The 22,223-nt window shown below is 43.1% G+C and overlaps 1 protein-coding gene across 2 annotated transcripts in view; it reads left to right on the forward strand.

Annotated features, from left to right (window-relative positions):
• Positions 1–17,733, forward strand: part of LOC135546240 (gap junction delta-2 protein-like) — a 31,443-nt gene extending 13,710 nt beyond the window's left edge. The window contains exons 1-2 of one of the 2 annotated variants that reach the window (XM_064974498.1): positions 3,800–3,935; positions 15,233–17,733. In XM_064974498.1, coding sequence (XP_064830570.1) covers positions 15,315–16,076 — 762 coding nt within the window. In that variant the 5' untranslated portion in view covers positions 3,800–3,935; positions 15,233–15,314 and the 3' untranslated portion in view covers positions 16,077–17,733. Of the gene's footprint in view, positions 1–3,799; positions 3,936–15,232 lie in introns of those variants that run through there. The other variant, XM_064974497.1, reaches the window with a different exon arrangement.
• Positions 17,734–22,223: the final 4,490 nt, after the last annotated feature.

Below are 22,223 nucleotides of genomic sequence, written 5' to 3' on the forward strand. Positions count from 1 at the left end.
GCCTTCTGGAGTGGCCCAGTCAGGGTCCTGACCTCAACCCGATTGAGATGCTGTGGCCTGCCCTCCAGAGAGCAGTTCACACCAGATATCCCAAGAAAATTGCTGATCTGAAACTGTTTTGTAAATAGGAATGGTCCAAAATTCCTCCTGACCGTTGTGCAGGTCTGATCCGCAACTACAGTAAACGTTCGCTTGAGGTTATTGTTGCCAAAGGAGGGTCAACCACTTATTAAATCCAAGGGTTCACATACTTTCCCCACCCTGCACTGTGAATGTTTACACGGTGTGTTCAATAACATGAAAATGTATAATTGTTTGTGTGTTATTAGTTTAAGCAGACTGTGTTTGTCTATTGTTGTGACCTAGATGATGATCAGAGCGATTTTATGAACAATTTATGCAGAAATCCAGGTAATTCCAAAGGGTGCACATACTTATCCTTGCCACTGTATGTATGTATTTGTGTATATGTATGTATGTATGTATGTATGTATGTATGTATGTATGTATGTATGTATGTATGTATGTATGTATGTATGTATGTATGTATGTATGTATGTATGTATGTATGTATATATAGTTCCAGTCAAAATTTTGGACACACCTACTCATTCAAGGGTTTTGATTTATTTGTACTATTTTCTACATTGTAGAATAATAGTGAAGACATCTAAACTATGAAATAACACATGGAATCATGTAGTTAGCAAAAAAGTGTTGAACAAATCAAAATATATTTTATATTTGAGATTCTTCAAAGTAGCCACCTTATTCCTTGATGATAGCATTGTGACAACTTTGAAGAATCTAAAATATATTTTGATTTGTTTAACACTTAGTGGTTACTACATGATTCCATATATGTTATTTCATAGTTTTGATGTCTTCACTATTATTTTATATATATATATATATATATATATATATATATATATATATGTATACACTGCATTCGGAAAGTATTCAGACCCCTTCAGTTTTTCCACATTTTGTTACGTTACAGCCTTATTTTAAAATTGTTTAATTCTATTTTTCCCTCATCAATCTATACACAATACCCCATAATGACAAAGTGAAAACAGGTTTTTAGAAAGGTTTGCAAATGAATACCATTTTTTTTAAACAATGAAATACCTTATTTACATAAATATTCAGACCCTTTGCTATGAGACTCGAAATTGAGCTCAAGTGCATCCTGTTTCCATTGATCATCCACGAGATGTTTCTATAACTTGATTGGAGTCCACCTGTGGTAAATTCAATTGAATGGATATGATTTGGAAAGGCACATACCTGCCTATATAAGGTCCCACATTTGACAGTGCCATGTTAGAGAAAAAACCAAGCCATGAGGTTGAAGGAATTATCCGTAGAGTTCCGAAACAGGATTGTATCGAGGCACATTTTTTTATTTAACTAGGCAAGCCAGTTAAGAACAAATCCTTATTTACAACGACGGCCTACCCCGGCCAAACTCGAACCCAGACGACGCTGGGCCAATTGTGCACCACCCAATCACGGCCGGGTGTGATACAGCCTGTATCGAACCAGGGTCAGGAGTGACCCCTCTGGCACTGAGATGCAGTGCCTTCGACGGCTGCGCCACTCGGGATCACAGATCTTGGGAAGGATACAAAAAAAGTTTTGCAGCATTGACGGTCCCCAAGAACACAGTGGCCTCCATCATTCTTAAATGGAAAAAGTTTGGAACCACCAAGACTCTTCCTAGAGCTGTCTGCACAGCTAAACTCCAGAGTTCCTCTGTGGAGATGGGAGAACCTTCCAGAGGGACTACCATTTCTGCAGCACTCCACCAATCAGGCCTTTATGGTAGAGTGGCCAGATGGAAGCCACTCTTCAGTAAAAGGTACATGACAGCCTACTTGGTTTGTCAAAAAGCACCTAAAGGACTTTCAGACCATGAGAAACAAGATTATCTGGTCTGATGAAACCACAATTGAACTCTTTGGCCTGAATGCCAAGTGTCACATCTGAAGGAAACCTGGCACCATTCCTACAGTGAAGCATGGTGATGGCAGCATCATGCTGAGGGGATGTTGTTCAGCGGCAGGGACTGGGAGACTAGTCCGGATCAAGGGAACAATGAACGGACCAAAGTACAGAAAGATCCTAGATGAAAACTTGCTCCAGAGTGCTCAGGACCTCAGACTGGGGTGAAGGTTCACCTTCCAACAGGACAACGACCCTAAGCACACAGCCAAGACAATGCTGGAGTGGCTTCGGGACAAGTCTCTGAATGTCCTTGAGTGGCCCAGCCAGAGCCGGACTTAAACGCAATCGAACTTCTCTGGAGAGACCTGAAAATACAGTTGAAGTCGGAAGTTAACATACACCTTAGTCAAATACATTTAAACTCAGTTTTTCACAATTCCTGACATTTAATCCTAGTAAAAATTCCCTCTCTTAGGTCAGTTAGGATCACCACTTTATTTTAAGAATGTGAAATGTCAGAATAATAGTTGAGTCATTTATTTCAGCTTTTATTTACATTCCCAGTGGGTCAAAAGTTTACATGCTACCAAATACTAATTGAGTGTATTGCCTTTAAATTGTTTAACGTGGGTCAAACGTTTCGGGTAGCCTTCCACAAGCTTCCCACAAGAAGTTGGGTGAATTTTGGCCCATTCCTCCTGACAGAGCTTGTGTAACTGAGTCAGGTTTGTAGGCCTCCTTGCTCGCACAAGCTTTTTCAGTTCTGCCCACAAATGTTCTATAGGATTGAGGTCAGGGCTTTGTGATGGCCACTCCAATACCTTGACTTTGTTGTCCTTAAGCCATTTTGCCACAACTTTGGAAGTATGCTTGGGGTCATTGTCCATTTGGAAGACCCATTTGCGACCAAGCTTTAACTTCCTGACTAATATCTTGAGATGTTGCTTCAATATATCCACATAATCTTTCATCCTCATGATGCCATCTATTTTGTGAAGTGTACCAGTCCCTCCGGCAGCAAAGCACCCCCACAACATGATGCTGCCACCTCCATGGTTCAAGGTTGGGATGGTGTTCTTCGGCTTGCAATCCTCCCCCTTTTTCCTTTTTCTGGTCATTATGGCCAGTTCTATTTTTGTTTCATCAGACCAGAGGACATTTCTCCAAAAAGTAAGATCTTTGTCCCCATGTGCAGTTTCAAACTGTAGTCTGTCTTTTTTATGGCGGTTTTGGAGCAGTGGTTTCTTCCTAGCTGAGCAAACTTTCAGGTTATGTCGATATTGGACTCGTTTTACTGTGGATTTAGTTACGTTTGTACCAGTTTCCTCCAGCATCTTCACAAGGTCCTTTGCTATTGTTCTGGGATTGATTTGTACTTTTTGCACCAAAGTATGTTCATCTCTAGGAAACAGAATGCGTCTCCTTCCTGAGCGGTATGACGGCTTGCTCCCAAGGATGAACCAGATTTGTGGAGGTCTACAAAAAAATTCTGAGGTCTTTGCTGAATTCTTTACATTTTTCCATGATGTCAAGCAAAGAGGCACTGAGTTTGAAGGTAGGCCTTGAAATACATCCACAGGTACACCTCCAATTGGCTCAAATTATGTCAATTAGAAGCTTCTAAAGCCATGATAATTTTCTGGAATATTCCAAGCTGTTTAAAGGCACAGTCAACTTTGTGTATGTACACTTCTGATCCACTGGAATTGTGATACAGTGAATGATAAGTGAAATAATCTGTCTGTAAACAATTGTTGGGAAAATTACTTGTGTCATGCACAAAGTAGATGTCCTAACCGACTTGCCAAAACTATAGTTTGTTAACAAGAAATTTGTGGAGTTGTTGAAAAAACGAGTTTTAATTATTCCAACCTAGGTGTATGTAAACTTCTGACTTCAACTGAAGCTGTGCAGTGATGCTCCCCATCCAACCTGACAGAGAGGATCTGCAGAGAAGAACGGGAGAAACTCCCCAAATACAGGTGTGCCAGGCTTGTAGAGTCATACCCAAGAAGACTTGAGGCTGTAATCGCTGCCAAAGGTGCTTCAACAATGTACTGAGTAAAGGGTCTGAAGACTTATGTAAATGTGATATTTCAGATTCAGAGTTTATATAAATTTGCAAAAATGTAAAAAAAATAAAAAAAAGTTTTTGCTTTGTCATTCTGGGGTATTGTGTGTAGAAACTATTTAATCCGTTTTAGAATAAGGCTGTAACGTAACAAAATGTGGAAAAAGTCAAGCGGTCTGAATATTTTTCCAAATGTACTGTATATATATTTACAAAAAATGCATATGGGGGATTGGAAATGATGCAGACAATTACTTTGATGGAAGCTACAATCTATCTGCAATATTAAAGCTGATTGTGTTTGTAGCTTATGCCTTCCCATATCATAAGCCCACCACCACAATCGGGCACTCTGTTCACAATGTCTGCCATCTGCCCGGTGCAGTTGAAACCGGGATTCATCTGTGAAGAGCCAACTTCTTCAGCGTGCCAGTAGCCGTCAAAGTTGAGCATTGGCCCACCAAAGTCGGTTACGACACCGAGCATGCAGATGAGCTTCCCTGAGACTGTTTCTGACAGTTTGTGTGGAAATTCTTTGGTTGTGCAAACCCACAGTTTCATTCGCTGTCCGGGTGGCTGGTCTCAGACGATCCTGCAGGTGAAGAACCCGGATGTGGAAGTCCTGGGCTAGGTTACACCTAGTCTGCGGTTGTGAGGCCAGTTGGATGTTCTACCAAAATCTCTAAAACAACATTGGAGGTGGCTTATGGTAGAGAAATTAACATTAAATTCAATGGCATCAGCTCTGGTGGACATTCCTGCAGTCAGCATGCCAATTGCATGCTCCCTCAAAACTTGAGACATCTGTATTATTGTGTTGTGTGACAAAACTTCACATTTTAGAGTGGTCTATTACTATCCCCAGCACAAGGTGTAATAATCATGCTGTTTAATTAGCTTCTTAATATGCCACACCTGTCAGGTGGAGAAATGCTCACTAACAATGACTTAAACAAATTTGTGCACACAATTTGAGAGAAATAAGCTTTTTGTGCGTATGGAAAAGTTTTGGGATCTTTTACTTCAGCTCATGAAACTTGCTCATGAAACACTTTACATGTTGCATTTATATTTTTGTTCAGTATAAAATCCACCCCCCAAAAAAACGTTGGGGCACCAACCTTTTAATGTTGGTCGGTTTTGGTTTTGCGGGACACCTGTTGTTGACCCCTGCCCTACAGCCAATAAATGTGTCTATCAACATGCACCACAGCGTATAAAAATGTGTACAAATGCATTTCGATGCAAATATATTCTCATTTCCCTTATTCTCCTCTCCACTGGATGTTTCTTTCTTGATTTTTCCAGTTTTCTGTTCTCATTCCATCTCTCTTTTCACCCTCTCCTCCCACAACCCATTCCTCCTCTCCCACCGTTTCTTATTTTCTATCCATTATTCCAATTACTCATCCTTCCAATCCTTTAACGCTAAGCTCCCTGTCACCACTGTTAAAGTCATACAGACAAACCCTTGTCTTTTGTGTATGGGTGTATGGATGAGTGTTTGGATAAACCATGTCACTTTGAAAAAGCCGGAAGATATCCTATACACAGCTGTTACATTCAGAGACTTCTGAGTGATTTTCTCTCAATGGGGTTCTATCTGACTGGATTAATCCAGGTGTGACGGCTCCACTCGACTATTTACTGTACCCCAAACAGCTGGGTAAACAATCAACAGACGATTAGGAATCCTAAGAGAGAGGGGGGGGGGGGGGTTAGAGAAAAGAGTGGAGGAGAGGTCAGTGACTCTGGCTGTTGAAGGGCTGTTCATGAGGGTTCAGTCCATGAGTCAGCGCTTATGACTTCCAGGGGTTTATAAATGACCGCAAGACTGACCTTAAATGACCGTAAGACTGACCTTAAATGACCGTAAGACTCACAGGGAGAGGATAGAATAGACAGTGTCCCAGACCACTCTTAGGCCACTCTTAATTATTATCTTATTAACGCATGTCAACAACTCAAACGGTCATGGAGCCATAGATTCAGAGAGAGAGACATACCATGGTTTGTCAGAGATTAAGTAAAGGCCTCATCGTTTGGCCTCACACTAGTGTTGGGCTCTCCACAACAGAACAGTGAGTTTTCATTACCTTACTTAGCAAGAAACATATGAAAGGTTGTATCAGTTTGTTAAGAGCATTTTCCCTTTGTTCTAAGCATCCGTGAGTGTCTGTGGGTATTGATTTGCACCTGGTGCAGATCATATATTTCCCATACATCTCTGACACATTGTCTTATACCGCCTTTCAATGTTTTTATATTTTAATAAGGTCTCTCTCTCTCTCTCTCTCTCTCTCTTTCGTTTCCCGAACAGATAGAACTAGAAGGCCTTGAGAGGGTGGGAGGGAGGGCGGAACTGAGACACAATCTGCATCTTATCATTCTGCTGAAATGTTTGGGCTATAGGCATGATGAGGGCATGGGGAGATATGGCATTTGTGTGTGTGTGTGTGTGTGTGTTTGTCCACTGTGTCCAACATGGTCCCTCAGGGCTGACAGCAGCAGCTGCTGTGTGTGGTTGAGTCAAAGTGATAGAAGCTGATGAGAGAGCCAGACAGCTCACACACACACACACACACACAAATACATACTTATTCACGCACACAAACACCAGTGAAACACCTCACACAGACCAATAAAGGACAGATGCCACGCTCCCTCCAACACAGATAGACAAACATAAACAGACACTTGTGAAACAGATCCTCATTTGACTCACAAGTTCGCCCCCCCAACACACACACACACACACACACACACACACACACACACAGTCATACAGCCAGATGGCCGGCCAAACATACAAACACAAGCGTAAGCAAATTGCAGTGCGGATGCTATATTTACTCTTACACTCTCAGGCAAATGTTTACACTGCCAAAACTGAGTAAGCCACACACTGTTAGCAGCCAAATATGAATAACCGCATGCTAAATGTGACAATGACTTCACACTACACCTAACACGTTATCAAATTCACTTATCTTCCCATTAACTATTCAGCTTCACCATGCTGCAGAGAGAGAGAGGTCATTTGACTGGCAAGAATATACTGAATTGATTTCCACTCTTTCCAAGTAAATTGTGTTACAAACATTTGGGACATGTATTACACACACACACACACACACACACACACACACACACACACACACACACACACACACACACACACACACACACACACACACACACACACACACACACACACACACACACACACACACACACACACACACAACAACACACACACACACACACACACACACACACACACACACACACACACACACACACACACACACACACACACACACACACACACACACACACACACACACACACACACACACACACACACACACACACACACACACACACACACACACACACACACACACACACACAGGGAGAGAGCAGTGGTTCATGTGTCTGATCTCCTTAGGTCTCAGATGGGAGCATCACACCTTTTGTCATCACACCTTTTGTGTGTGTGTTTGTGTGCGTGATTAAGTGTGTGCGTGTGTGACTGAGCTGTCTGGCTCACTCACACAGGCCTGACAACTGCTGCTGTCAGCCCTGAGGGACAACGTTGGACACAGTGGACAAACACACACACACTAATGCCATATCTCCCCATGCCCTCATCATGCCTATAGCCCAAACATTGCAGCAGAATGATAAGATGCAGGTTGTGTCTCAGTTCCGCCCTCCCTCTCAAGGCCTTCTAGCTATATCTGTTCAGGGAACAAGAGAGAGCGAGAGAGAGGGAGAGAGAGGAGGTGGAGAGATAGGATACATACAGAGAGAGAGAGAGAGATAGAGAGCGAGAGAGAGGAGGTGGAGAGATAGGATACATACAGAGAGAGAGAGAGAGAGAGAGAGAGAGAGGAGGTGGAGAGAGAGACCAATGCCATATCTGCCCTCATCATGCCTATAGCCCAAACATTGCAGCAGAATGATAAGATGCAGTTTGCCTCAGTTCCGCCCTCCCTCTCAAGGCCTTCTAGTTCTATCTGTTCAGGGAACGAGAGAGAGAGACCTTATTAAAATAGATAAACATTGAGAGGCAGTATAAGACAATGTGTCAGAGATGTATGGGAAAGATATGATCTGCACCAGGTGCAAATCAATACCCACAGACACTTCACCCATCTTACTCTCACAGATAGAGCGAGAGCACTGGTGCCTTTGTACAATCAGTGGATCTCATTATGAGTCTATGGAAGCTTAGAACAAAGGGAAAAGGCTCTTAACAAACTGATACAACCTTTCATATGCTTCTTGCTAAGTAAGGTAATGAAAACTCACTGTTCTGTTGTGGAGAGCCCAACACTAGTGTGAGGCCTAAACGATGAGGCCTTTACTTAATCTCTGACAAACCATGGTATGTCTCTCTCTCTGAATCTATGGCTCCATGACTGTTTGAGTTGTTGACATGCGTTAATAAGATAATAATTAAGAGTGGCCTAAGAGTGGTCTGGGACACTGTCTATTCTATCCTCTCCCTGTGAGTCTTACGGTCATTTAAGGTCAGTCTTACGGTCATTTACAACCCCTGGAAGTCATAAGCGCTGACTCATGGACTGAACCCTCATGAACAGCCCTTCAACAGCCAGAGTCACTGACCTCTCCTCCACTCTTTTTCTCTTTCCCTCTCTCTCCCCCCACCTATAAACAAGTAAACACATAAGCATTAAAATGCACAACCTTCACCCAAAATGTAGATGTTCATCACACTGAAATGCACAACTAGCAATTTGTTATTTTTACATTGATTCACTAACTGTACACATCAATCTTGATGTGACATGTCTCGTGAATCATAATGTCTGGGGTCCTTGCATACTTCTCTGTACTGTACATGTTTAGAATATATGAATAATACTTCTCTGTACTGTACATGTTTAGAATATATGAATAATACTTCTCTGTACTGTACATGTTTAGAATATATGAATAATACTTCTGTACTGTACATGTTTAGAATATATGAATAATACTTCTCTGTACTGTACATGTTTAGAATATATGAATAATACTTCTCTGTACTGTACATGTTTAGAATATATGAATAATACTTCTGTACTGTACATGTTTAGAATATATGAATAATACTTCTGTACTGTACATGTTTAGAATATATGAATAATACTTCTGTACTGTACATGTTTAGAATATATGAATAATACTTCTGTACTGTACATGTTTTATGAATAATACTTCTCTGTACTGTACATGTTTAGAATAATGAATAATACTTCTGTACTGTACATGTTTAGAATATATGAATAATACTTCTGTACTGTACATGTTTAGAATATATGAATAATACTTCTGTACTGTACATGTTTAGAATATATGAATAATACTTCTGTACTGTACATGTTTAGAATATATGAATAATACTTCTGTACTGTACATGTTTAGAATATATGAATAATACTTCTCTGTACTGTACATGTTTAGAATATATGAATAATACTTCTCTGTACTGTACATGTTTAGAATATATGAATAATACTTCTCTGTACTGTACATGTTTAGAATATATGAATAATACTTCTGTACTGTACATGTTTAGAATATATGAATAATACTTCTCTGTACTGTATATGTTTAGAATAGATTTAGGAGCGATAGAGGAGTGTATGCTAACCATGTGTGGCTGGGAGTCAGTGGAGAATGCTTCCAGCATGTGTGACTGAGAGTGATTTGGGTTTTGGCGTTGGCATGGACCACACTGGATTGTCCAAAACAGCAGATTAAATGTGGATTATAGCCGTGCTCCCACCCCGATCGCTGACTGTTGTACTCTTCCCAGCTCACACCTCATGACCTTCCCAAACCCAGCACTCTACTCTGATGGCTGTGTTGCCATGACGATACCAGCCCTATAGCACACCTATACTGTTACCAGTTGATTACTGTGGAGTGGAGGTCTCTGGGACTCTGTAAAGGACTGCCGTGAGACTGTGAGTGTACTTGGAGCTACTCGTGTGGTAAATATGGATTAATCATGGCTGTGCTGTGTATAATTAAATCATCAGTACAAAATGCAGCACCAGTCACTCTAGTGCATCGAGAGAGGACACCACCACTGTGCCATGACCCCAGTCTGTCTCTCAGTACTGATCAGCTGCACAGGGATGGTGTGTTTGTTTTCAGGCCAGTAGTAGGACCTAATGAGAAGTAGATAGTGGGTACTGTCTCGCGTCAGAGGTCTACAAATGAGATTTACATCTGTATGGCATAGACTTTAGACCTATATAGACACACAAAAAACATCTACACACACATACAATATTGGCTCTATATCTCTCACACCAAACCACACAAAAACCCACAGCCAGTGACACACACACACACACACACACACACACACACACACACACACACACACACACACACACACTTAGCACACTGAGCAGTGTGTACTGGCTCTGCCACGGAGGGTGTGTTCCGGTCTTGAGGGCTATCCTGGACCTCCTCCATCTCTGTCACATTCCAGTCGGTGACAGAAGGAGCAGAGGGGAGCCATTCCCCTAGCCAACAGAGTGCCATCCACACTCACACACACGCAAACACACACAAGCCAACAAACACACCCAAGCAAACAGATACGCAAAGACACTCACACCCACAGCTGTTGCCGAGCATTAGAAAGCTGATTGTGTCTGTAATGTCTGACATTCCTGTGTTCTTCCTGTGCTCTCTAAGGTGGGTGGATTTGTAATGGACAGCCCAGTAATAATTATATCAGACTATTTGCATCATGTATTTTGTGTGAATGCTTGACTGGGTATGTGGCTTATTAATATACACTTATTAATATAAGTGTCTGTGCTGATGGTGATGTTTTATATACAGTACGTGTGTAAGCATGTGTGTGTACAATTTCATACACTGTATGTGTGTATATGGATGGACCTGTGTGGGGGGGGGGGGGGGGCGTGTTTGAGCAGCTGAGGAAATAGGCTACATTCTCTGGGGAGAGTCGATACAGTATTGGCTAAACGGACAAGATTCTGACCTCACCTGAAGCAAGACATACTGTAGCTGTGGGCTAGGTGACAAATGGCCTGCTGTCAAGTCAACCAGGTCCTATTGATGCTCAACCTTGTTATCCTGACACAAGACAGACATGGGGAAGCCAGGGAAATACTTTATAGAGAGAGTTAAAGGGATGAGACCAGGTAAAGCAGCAGCCAGGGAAAGAGGGAGCCCTTTAAGAGGATTACACAGCAGTATCATGGGGAATGCTTAAATCATAGGGCAAACAAGCCAGCTTTGACTCTTCACAGCTTCTTTTGTATGGATCGCTTTTTCAGCCATCACCTACTGAAAAGGATTTGAATACTTTCTAATAACATGACCTAGCCAATTTATTTATTTAACCTTTATTTAACGAGGCAAGTCAGTTAAGAACAAGTTCTTATTTACAATGACGGCCTCCCCGGAGCAAACCCGGACGGGCCAATTGTGCGCCGCCCTATGGGACTCTCAATCACGGCCGGATGTGATACAGCCTGGATTCAAACCAGGGCCTGTAGTGACGCCTCTTGCACTGAGGTGCAGTGCCTAGACCGCTGCGCCACTCGGGAGCCTTGGCATTGGACAAGACAGATGGAACACTTACACTTCTCTAGTGTTTTTTATATTAGTATATATCGGTCGTGTTCGTGGTTATCAATAAGATTCCATCACAGATCAACCATGTCTGCACCATTCTGCACAACAGGTTGTGAGAGATGTTCTCTCCTGGGTGTGGAATGATTGTTTTCTGGCTTCCATCCACAGATGACAGAAGACAGTTCCAGTTTGATTTGGTAGCATTGTTATTGCTGGTGTTTTTTCTCTCTCAGCTTGCTGGGTAGTTAAGTTGCCTTTCTTCACTTTAGCTGGTCCTCGGCTCGAATCAGCGCTCATGAGCACCTCTCGTTTTTCTTCCCATCGGCTGTTGCCATGGTAACTGGCAGAGGAAGTTGGGTGCGAGGCGAGAGAGGAGGGGAGGGAGGGGGTTTGTGGGTAAAGGCACCAGGGTGCCCCCCCCCCCCTCTCCTTCCTCTCGTACCCACTTTCCTCAATCAACATATTATCTCCAGGGGTTACTTAAAGAAACACTGTTGAATCGGTAAGTCACACTTAGGGAAGAGCGACATTCATGACCGTACGGTATGACAGGGGCTGTTCTTCCTCCATAACAACAATGGTACAGCGGCATCACTTCAAATGGCATCTCTGTATTTCTTTTTTAGCAGGCAAACAATGCAAGCTGCTCAGTGGTTTGTGCGCGGACGGTTGTGACAACGCTTCACTCCGAAAAAGAATGTATAATTCCACATGTTGGTGCACACTGTTAGTTACTGATCACTGCAGATACAAATAAACCTCCCCCTGGCTTTTGTCCTCAAATTTGAGAGAAAAACCGTGATCAAATTAAAAGAAGCAGTTTGGGTTCTGGGCATAATGTTTTGATGTAATCACTGGGGATTGGATGAAAACACAGACAGGGTGTTCATTTAACGACAAACAAATACAGGCTGTTGAGGGGGAGGACCGGAGGACAACTCAGATCGTTTTGGACGTTTTTGCAAGATTCACAAAGGAGATTTCCTTTTAATGTTAAACAGGGTCTGCCGACAATGGTAGCAAAAATGGTTCCCAAAAAAGAGAGAAATAGTCTCTATTTGGAGCTGATTCTGTTGTAGTGCCAGGCAGAGGTGAGGAGGGAAAGAGAGGGGGGTTAGGAGGGAGTGAGATGGTAGGAGCAGGAGCACAGAAAGACAGGGAGAAAAGACAGAAAGAGAGAGTGAAGGGAAAAGAGGAGAAGAAGCAGGTGGGGGTTATGGGCATAGATAATCTAAAGCTATTCGATGGCATTAAACAAACTACTAGGCCTAATGCAAGAATCCTCCATTGGCCCTGGTACAGATTAAGGTTGTGGGGTTGCCTGTGGAAGCCATTATATAATTCATTCTCCCTGATGAGATTTTGTTCTCTCATGGCATTTTTTTATTCAAGGAAATCTCTAGCTCCTGCATTTTTTTGTGACTTTTAATCTCTGTCTGTAACTAATTTGACAGTAACTTGATGTTTTTCCTCTGTACCTAATACTTTTTCACATCCTGTGACTGATACAGTGCGCGAGCTGACACAATGCTCTAGAACTGCTACAGTGAATACTCAGCCCTAAACTGGTGACAACTGAAAAAGCATTTCATTTTTCTCTACTGCATTTCCATCCGGCACATTAGATTACAGGTGGGCGGATTGGGAGCATGTCTTCTTTAAATAGTAATAATCATTTATTTCCAGGCATATTTGTTTTTACCTCTGCAGTCTCTGTCTATGATGAGAGGTAGGCCTACATGTGAGTAGCGGCTGACTTTGGGTCAGATGAAATATGCCCCTTGAAACCACAGCTGTGGCATGTGCAGGCCAGTAAACCGCTCCGATTGGTAGGTTACCAATTCACCCACATCAGCCGAACCGCACCCAACTATTTGGCAACTAAGGTGACAATCCCACTTTGTTCTATTGTCATCACTTCATAAAAGTTATCACAATATTGTTAAATCTGGTAAATCTGTGCCCGTGGAGTAAAAATGATCATTTATAATACAGGTTCAATTCAAGTGTGAATTGCTCTGAACTCTTCGAGAGCTGCAGGCTACGCCACACAAAAGGCTTGCGTTAAAAATGCCTGCTGTGTTTGTATGAAAAATGAATGAGAAGAGAGCTTTGAGTGAGAGTGTCTGAGTTCCATTGACAGTGAAAAAGGAGGGTGCCTCTGAAGCCCACTCGCATAATGAAATCGTATCCCTACGCTATACAAAAGCAGCGCACAAGCTTGTATACATACGTCTCAACATGTCACAATAAGCACACCACTGAAAAATCACAGTGAATTGCTTCACACCCCCACTACCACAGTAATCTCTCTCTCGCCCCTCTGTCACACGCACAGAAATAGCATGTAAACCGCAGACGAGGTGCATAGTGTCATCGGTTGCTAAGGGGAAAGGAAAAATGGGAAGACAGAGATTGTGTGTTACAAAATTAATTACAGCAAGATCCACTTTAGCAGGGACTGGGATGAGGGTTACGTGTTAAATGAGCCTGACGCTAAAATTAGACCATGAAGCAGAGAGATGTGTCATGTCCCTGTTTTAAATGACTGTTGCGCTGGAGATAGAATGACTGGAAGTAGCACGGAAAAAATATTCACGTAATAATTGTTATTTCTCTAATTTACGTACAGTGCATTCGGAAAGTATGCAGGCACCTTGACTTTTCCACATTTTGTTACGTTACAGCCTCATTGTAAAATGTATTACACCCCCCCCTCCCCAAAAAAACTTTGACATGAACGGTAAAAGTAGATTTTTTTAAAAATTATTCACTTGGTGGCCAAAAGCAACACTTTTGGATACTGTATTTTAATTTGGTTTAACAGTATTTCATACATGTTGTGCTTATTTCCTGTACACAAAAGGTGAATGATGGTGGGAGAACAAAGTGCAGTGTTCTGGAAAGTCTGGTTTGATATGCTTTAGGATATGGGTTGAACTTGAATAGGAAGAGTGAAGTAGAGGTTATAGACAACTATAAGCATTCGTAAAGTATTCAGTCCCCTTGACTTTTTCCACATTTTGTTACTTTACAGCCTTATTCTAAAATTGATTAAATAATTGTTGTTCTACATCAATATACCTGTTTTTTCTTTGTCTTTATGGGGTATAGTGTGTAGATTGATGAGGATGGGGGGGAAAACAGATTTAATCCAATTTAGAATAAGGCTGTAACGTAAGAAAATGTGGAAAGAGTAAACAGGGCTGAATACTTTCTGAATGCTTTGTATATATTGTGCTCAGCAGATGAATGTGCTCCAGATGAATCCCTTGTTCTACCTCATCTAAAGGAACAGTGACATCCTTACCTATCACTCACTACTCATAATTCCCACAACTCCACATCTCTTATCCACGTTCTCTCTCCCTCTCTTGCTCCTGCTGTGCCCAAAGCTACTTCACTCTCTTTAATCCAATATGTTTTGTTGGTCTTCTACTATCCTTTCTCTCTTCACCACTCCCTCCAGTTGTTAACTGTAACACGTATGTATTTTCTACTCTCTCTATCTCTCTCTCACTCTCTGTCTCTGTCGCTCTCTGTCTCTCTGTGTGTGCCTCTTTCATACAGGATTCTTCTGACCGTGGTGGTGATCTTTCGGATCCTGATCGTGGCCATCGTTGGCGAGACGGTGTACGAGGACGAGCAGACCATGTTCATCTGCAACACCCTGCAGCCGGGCTGCAACCAGGCCTGCTACGACAAGGCCTTCCCCATCTCCCACATCCGCTACTGGGTCTTCCAGATCATTCTGGTGTGTACGCCCAGCCTGTGCTTCATCACCTACTCTGTGCACCAGTCGGCCAAGCAGCGTGACAGGCGCTACTCCTTCCTCTACCCGCTGCTGGAGCGTTCGGATTACGGGCAAAGTGGCACCAGGAAGCTTCGTAACATCAACGGCATCCTGGTGCACCACGGCGACAGTGGCGGGAAGGACGAGCATGACTGCATGGAGGTCAAAGAGATCCCCAATGTGCCGCGGGGGCTCACGCATGGCAAGAAGTCCAAGCAGCGACAGCAGGAGGGCATCTCACGCTTCTACATTATCCAGGTGGTGTTCCGTAATGCACTGGAGATTGGCTTTCTGGTGGGACAGTACTTCCTATACGGCTTCAGCGTGCCGGGCATCTTCGAGTGCGACCGCTACCCCTGCGTGAAGGAGGTGGAGTGCTACGTGTCGCGGCCCACCGAGAAGACGGTCTTCCTGGTCTTCATGTTCGCCGTGAGCGGTATCTGCGTGCTGCTCAACCTGGCAGAGCTCAACCACCTGGGCTGGAAGAAGATCAAGGCAGCCATCCGGGGCGTGCAGGCCCGCCGCAAGTCCATCTGCGAGATCCGCAAGAAGGACATGACCCACATGTCGCAGCCCCCCAACATGGGCAGGACCCAGTCCAGCGAATCCGCCTATGTCTGATGGAGACAGGGCTATAGGCTGGGTAAGTGAGGGGGCAGGGTAGGGAACGAGTGGGGCGACCACTTCATTCCACTCTCTCTTTTTAGAGTTTTAATGGAAAGAGGAGGAGGGGGACGTGAAAAAAAGCTGCCAAGGAATATTTGCTGTATTTTTTATTTATTATGAGACCAGCTGCACCTGTTCTTGTCACCTTGTCATGTGATTTTGTTTTATTGGGACGTTCCCAAAGTGCTGTACGGAAGTCTTCAAGGAGAGGCTTCTGGCTGTTGTAGGGTTTCCGGGCCAGAGGCGGTGGGGTGGAGAAGGGGACCGAAGGGTAGGCTATGTCATGATGCTGTTCTGGCTTATGTCATCCATGATGAAGAGAGTTGGAGGGGTCGTTAACTGAGAAGGAGCGGAAGAGCTGTCGCATCGATGATCCGCCTCTCCACAAGCAGCACGCACGGTTTCGACTCTCTAGCCCCTCTTTGCTGGTGTGGAGAGAGAATGATGTTCCTCTCAAGCTAGTCTGCAGAGATGACGATGACGGAGAGAGCCAGTGTTCGGGAGTCCTGGAGCTGGTGCCAGAAGAAACTGCTGTTTACATTTTGTCTCCTGGCAAACAATTATTAACACAAACACCATGAAGGAATATTGAAAACATTTTTTCCTCTACTTCTCCACTGCTGGCACCTGCACCGTTGAGACTGAGGGTGGATGACAGTAATGTCTTCTCCTCTTTCTCCTTGGTGTAAACTTTAGAGATAAACCCAAGGAGGTCACGCATAAACGACACCTCCACAGTCACAAACCGTTCCCCTCCACACCAACACCCCCCACCAACATCTCTCCAGCATTCCAATGTGTTGCGTGTGTTTGTGACTGACTGAAATAAAGATAGAAATAAAAGGAGAGCGAGAAATAGGGAATAAGAGAGAGTAAAAGAGGAACCTTCTCCTTGCAATCTCTATGGTGAAGGACCAGATCATTGTATTACTAATTTATATGTTTATGATATCATTATTATGAGCTGATTTATTCTGTTTGTGACAAAGTTGGTACCGTCCTTTGGATTTACTTCTTGTTTGAAAGTTCCTGCATAGTATTTCCTCTTTTAGGTGAGAGAGTATGTCAAAAATAGATGTATTTGTCTTTATGGAGGGAGGGGAGGCCAAAAGAACATGGTTGGGTTTTATGAGGGTACTTTGTTTTTGTTAATTTCAAAGCATTTTGCCTCCGATCGATGGAACTGAATTTGTGTCTGAGAGGAGGATTGCATGAGGTATTTGAAAAAGGCATGTACACAAGCAGTGCTTCTAAAAGAAACTAAGTGTTGTCATGAATGGTACTCCTGACAGAGAACATGTTCATCTACTGGTTTGTGCTGCATCTCTCTCATATGTGGTGATCAGCAGGCATGCCTTTAAGAGACTGAGGAAAGTACCAAGGACAATAAGCGCTGCACCATGATCCTTGAAGACAGACGGGAGAGAGAAAGGAACTCTCGTTGGGAAAAGCTCTGTAGCACCAGCAATAAAAGCCCAACACACTCGCTCAACGCCACTGAACACAGGGTTCAGCTTTTCTACAATAGTGGTACGCTCTAAAAGGGATCCCACATTTACAGCACAATGGCCTTTGACCCTGCAGTGAGGCCAGACATGGGAGGTGGAGGGGAGGGGGGGGGGGTCCTTGTTGTGGATATATTGAGGGAGTGGTTGGTACAAGGAGCAGTAGTAGTGTCCATGGCGATGAAATAATAAGAAGGCCAAACATGACCGGCGAGGTGCTTCACCATACTGTACACTGTGCCTGTGTGTGTGTGCTCCTTGGTTTATGTCCCATCCAGAGAGAGAATCCCCATCAGCATGGTTCTGCTCGAATGGAAATGCTTTGGCCGGAACATTCTCCTTGTGTTCTACCCCACGATCATATGGGAACCCTGTAATGGGGGTCACCCCAAGCACTGCCAAGGGACACACAGCCTGGAGTGTGTAATCTCTGAAACACTCTGTAGGGAGCAGGAGAGAAAAGATGGAGAGGGGGGAGTTGCTGGTAGACATTGACATCAACACTACGTGTTCTTTTGGCACTTGCGTCTGGTACACTGTAAAACAGAGTAGACAGCCCAGGTTGGAGATGTTTGGGTTTACAGTGACACCGACTGGGCCCGGGCCAAACTAACTCCAGCCGAGAGGGGAGGACAGGGAGGAACAGTCCCAGCATGCATTTCACACCACTCAAAATTTATATGACGCAAGCCAAGCAGAGAAAACAGACATGGGAGAGGAAATATGGATGCCACTACCAGTGGAATATGAAAAGCCAGAAAGCCTTAAGTTGCACATTTGTTTGAAAAGAACAGGAAATGAACAATGTCCTAAACAGAACGACAGAAAGCCATGACATCGCTCAGACAGAGCCAAGGCCTCTAAAAACAAAGGCCTTGCTAGTCATTCAATTACAGAGGATTTACAACCAAGTTTATGGAGATAGAACGGTTCAGAACTGTCCCCATGTAAGATGGCTGACAAATTGTTCCCTTCTAGAGCATTGGGGCTCTATGAAATCAGCCTCTAGTGTTGTATCTCTATGTATGAGTCCAGCTATCCATGCTCCTCCTCTCTATCCTCACTGAGCACACTACTGACGTGGTGGTATAGTCTTATTGAGGTGTGACTGGTGAAGTGGCCAAAGAAGACTCTTTATTCATTCAGGCTCGTCTGTGATTCACCCTCTGATACCAGTCGGTAATCTCTAGTATAGAATAAGTCCTCTTCTTCAGAGCTCGTTGAATGTCCGTGGGATCGGATGTGGCGGAGCCTTGTTCTCAGAAGACCGCTGAGAGGGTGTAAAAGTAGAGGTTAAGGCCGGGCTTTTTTTAAATGATCCTGGGCCCTTCTCTTTAAGAAATGGCTTGGTAAGGTTGGTCTGAAGTATAGTATGGATATACAGGACTCTCCAGTCCCCACGTGTCTCTGCTTTCTGGCTGCTCACCACTGCTCTCCTGTCTGGTCTCATTGAGGGGTATATAACAGGGTTGGGATGAGGACACTTCCCAAAGTGAACACTTCACAGGGTTCTAGCGGTCCAATGGTCTCTCTAGTCTATATGTGAAAATTATGCAATTTTCTTTTCTTGATTTGTTTCCTTTTTTTTCCTGACTTGTGGATTCATTTTATTGTCTGTTGCTCTTTTTTTGTACAGTGATGTAATTGAAAGACAAATTGAAAAAGTCATTTTTTTTTCCTATGTAAAGAACAAAACATTTGAAATGTGCAAACTGGGGCGGTGTGTTGAAATGTAATGCACTAGTATTGTATACCTCCCTTGCCAAAGTGATATGCAAATTACATGGGGTTTCAAATGTATTCTTTTTTAAGGCATGTACAATGGCTAGAATAAGCATGTTTCTACCTGGTTTAAGAGGTTTTTTTAGTCGTTGTCCAAGCTTTTGAGATAAAACGTGTATTAAGTCTTGATGTCAGGAATCTCTAATTTCCAACTCTTTTACAAGTCAGTACCAACTCAATTAGTCATTTCTAAACGGAGTAGCGTAGGGTTCAGCCCTGCTGTTTTTTTACCACCATTTTGAGATTACTTTGAATTACCTGCTATAAAATATTTAAAATAACAACACTTAAGATGTGAATACTCTGAATTATACTTTTGTGTACTGTAAGACAAATGTTTCAGGGTAAATAAACACTACATTGACAAAATAGAGGAAACAACATTCCAGAGTAATGTAAATGAAATACGATCGAATTAATTAGCTCTGATGAATGAATCAGTGAAGCCCTACGACACAGTAACATTATGGGGACTGTGTAGCCCTCTGCTTCAGGTCAACACATTGAGGGCTACTGCACATCATACAAACAGTCTCAGGAATGATGCACTGCTAAATGAGTAGCAATCTTTTAAAACTAGGTTTTTATTCATATTTCTACAATTAATTCCACAAAACTTTTCTAAACGTTATCAGACAACACCTGCATCCTTTCTTAAAACAGGAAACAGCATATAGCTCAAACGGGCACATAAAGTATTGTCAATCAGTACACACATTAGTATTGTTACATAACTTCTTGTATCCAAGCCTCAACCAGCCCTCTAGCCTGAAACATTGGTGCTAATCTACCCTCACCCTGTGATGCATTGAATCAGTGACAAGGAAGAAGGTCATTTACCAGGCAAGTTCAGATAACTATTTCCTAGGAGATGGAAGCAAGGACCTCTCAAGCAAGGACAGACAACTCTTCCAATTGGCAGGAACGGACACCATCTGTGGTGGCAGAGAGCAAACCCTGGAGCTTGTGACACTTTTAAATACCTGATGTACTGTCACTCTAGCGCACTACTACCACCAGCGCCACCTGTCCTAACCTCACATGTAGGGCTGCATCAAACCAGTGGCATGGAGGGTGTGGAGAGGTAACAGACCCAGGTTAACGTCATCAGGTCTGGCACCGCCCACTCTGGAGACAAAGGGACCCGTCTAAACATTTTAACGAGACCGGCTGAAGGTTTTATAAACAAGGGCTTTATAGTTTCAGCACAGAGAGAGTGTCTTGGTCTCCTTCATCCCCCTTCACCATAGAAACATAACATACCGCTATCCCAATAATTATCTCCCTAAGAGGATGTGGTGTCTGTTGCTCAAGGACTTAATCAAACCTTTATCCTTGTGCCAATGGGTGATACGCGGTGCCGTCAACTTCACTAGTCTGAAAGACAAACACATCGGAACTCTAGCTCAGGAATATCTACACAAGGCAACAGCGAACATGACGCTCCCCCCACCAATGATGATACTTGTTTACATTCCTTTAGCATCCCACTCTCCACTCTGAGAGTCGGAGCCATGATGAAGCCAGCTCTGTCTTGTTATGTGAAGGACATGACACCCACTGAGTCCGAGGCTTCAACATGCTATAAGTGCACTCGATGCATGGTGCTGATGTAGTCGACACAAACAGCCACATCGAGCTGGATTAGGCATATTTATTTAGTTTATGGGGGCAATTTCCAACCCTTTAATCTCTCATGATATCAATAGTGATGAGGCCATTTCATTCAACCGAGAGCTACTGGATCTAGTGAGGACGGGGCTAAGGCTGTGAGGTTTTTCAGAGGGGAAGCTTTAGTGTGGGGAAACCGCCTACTAGTTCGTATAGCCTACGTGTACCGCAGCAGTCCCCTCACCTGACACAGTGGCCCTTTGTGTCATAAAGTAGCATAGCTAGCGAGCTAGAGTCAAACGATTTTTTAAAAAGCTATTGATTCTTGATCAACAACACCGCTGCACTGTAAAATGAACGTAGGGTTCCTTACAGGAGTGGTTGTTCTGGTTCCGGCATAAATCATATCAGAATCATATCAACAACGCGTTTGGGTACGAGAGTGGGTCGAGGACGAGGTAATGTCTATATTTGGCTTTGGTTGCAACCACAGGGTACTAAAATGACTGGACGTCAGGTATGTGTGTTCTTAAAGGAGCAGAAAGGGAAACATGAGCTGTAGAAGAACATCTAATTGTTTCATCATAGCTCTGTATATATCCAACATCTACATGGATGTAAAAAAAATGAAATATGCCAAGAAATAAAATAAAAACCACTTGTTTGTGATTTTTAATGGAAAATCTGTTATTTTGACTGCAGATTTCATTTTATATCCAACTGACCTTATTTGAAGGCTCCTTGACCATTGTTTCTGACTTGTGTACTGTATGTGAAGACTGAATAAAACCTTGAATGTTACACACGCTGAGCTTGACCTTATGGTGATTGATAGTGTGCAGCCCTATCTGAAGGGATGTTCTGCATGTGTTGGTGTGTATGAGAGACAGAGAGAGAGAGAGATGTGGGATACTGAGATGTCAGAATGTCCAGGTGAATGGAATCGAAAAAACGAAAGCATAATATTATCACATGACACATCAACATGTGCTGCTGGTGAAATGGTAAAGCTGACCAAAAACAATAACAATTCCAAATCGTTGCTCGCACTAATGGCATCCGTGATAATAGCGAGGAAAAGGGAGGAGAGAATGCTGTGTGTGTTTGCGGGGCAAGGTTATAATAGGGAACTGAAACAAAAACGAATCATAGCAAACTAAGTTCATTTAAATAATTAACAAACACGTTTGGAAAAACTAAAACT

Source organism: Oncorhynchus masou, chromosome 9 (assembly GCF_036934945.1).
Source record: "Oncorhynchus masou masou isolate Uvic2021 chromosome 9, UVic_Omas_1.1, whole genome shotgun sequence".
Classification (NCBI taxonomy): Eukaryota; Metazoa; Chordata; class Actinopteri; order Salmoniformes; family Salmonidae; genus Oncorhynchus; species Oncorhynchus masou.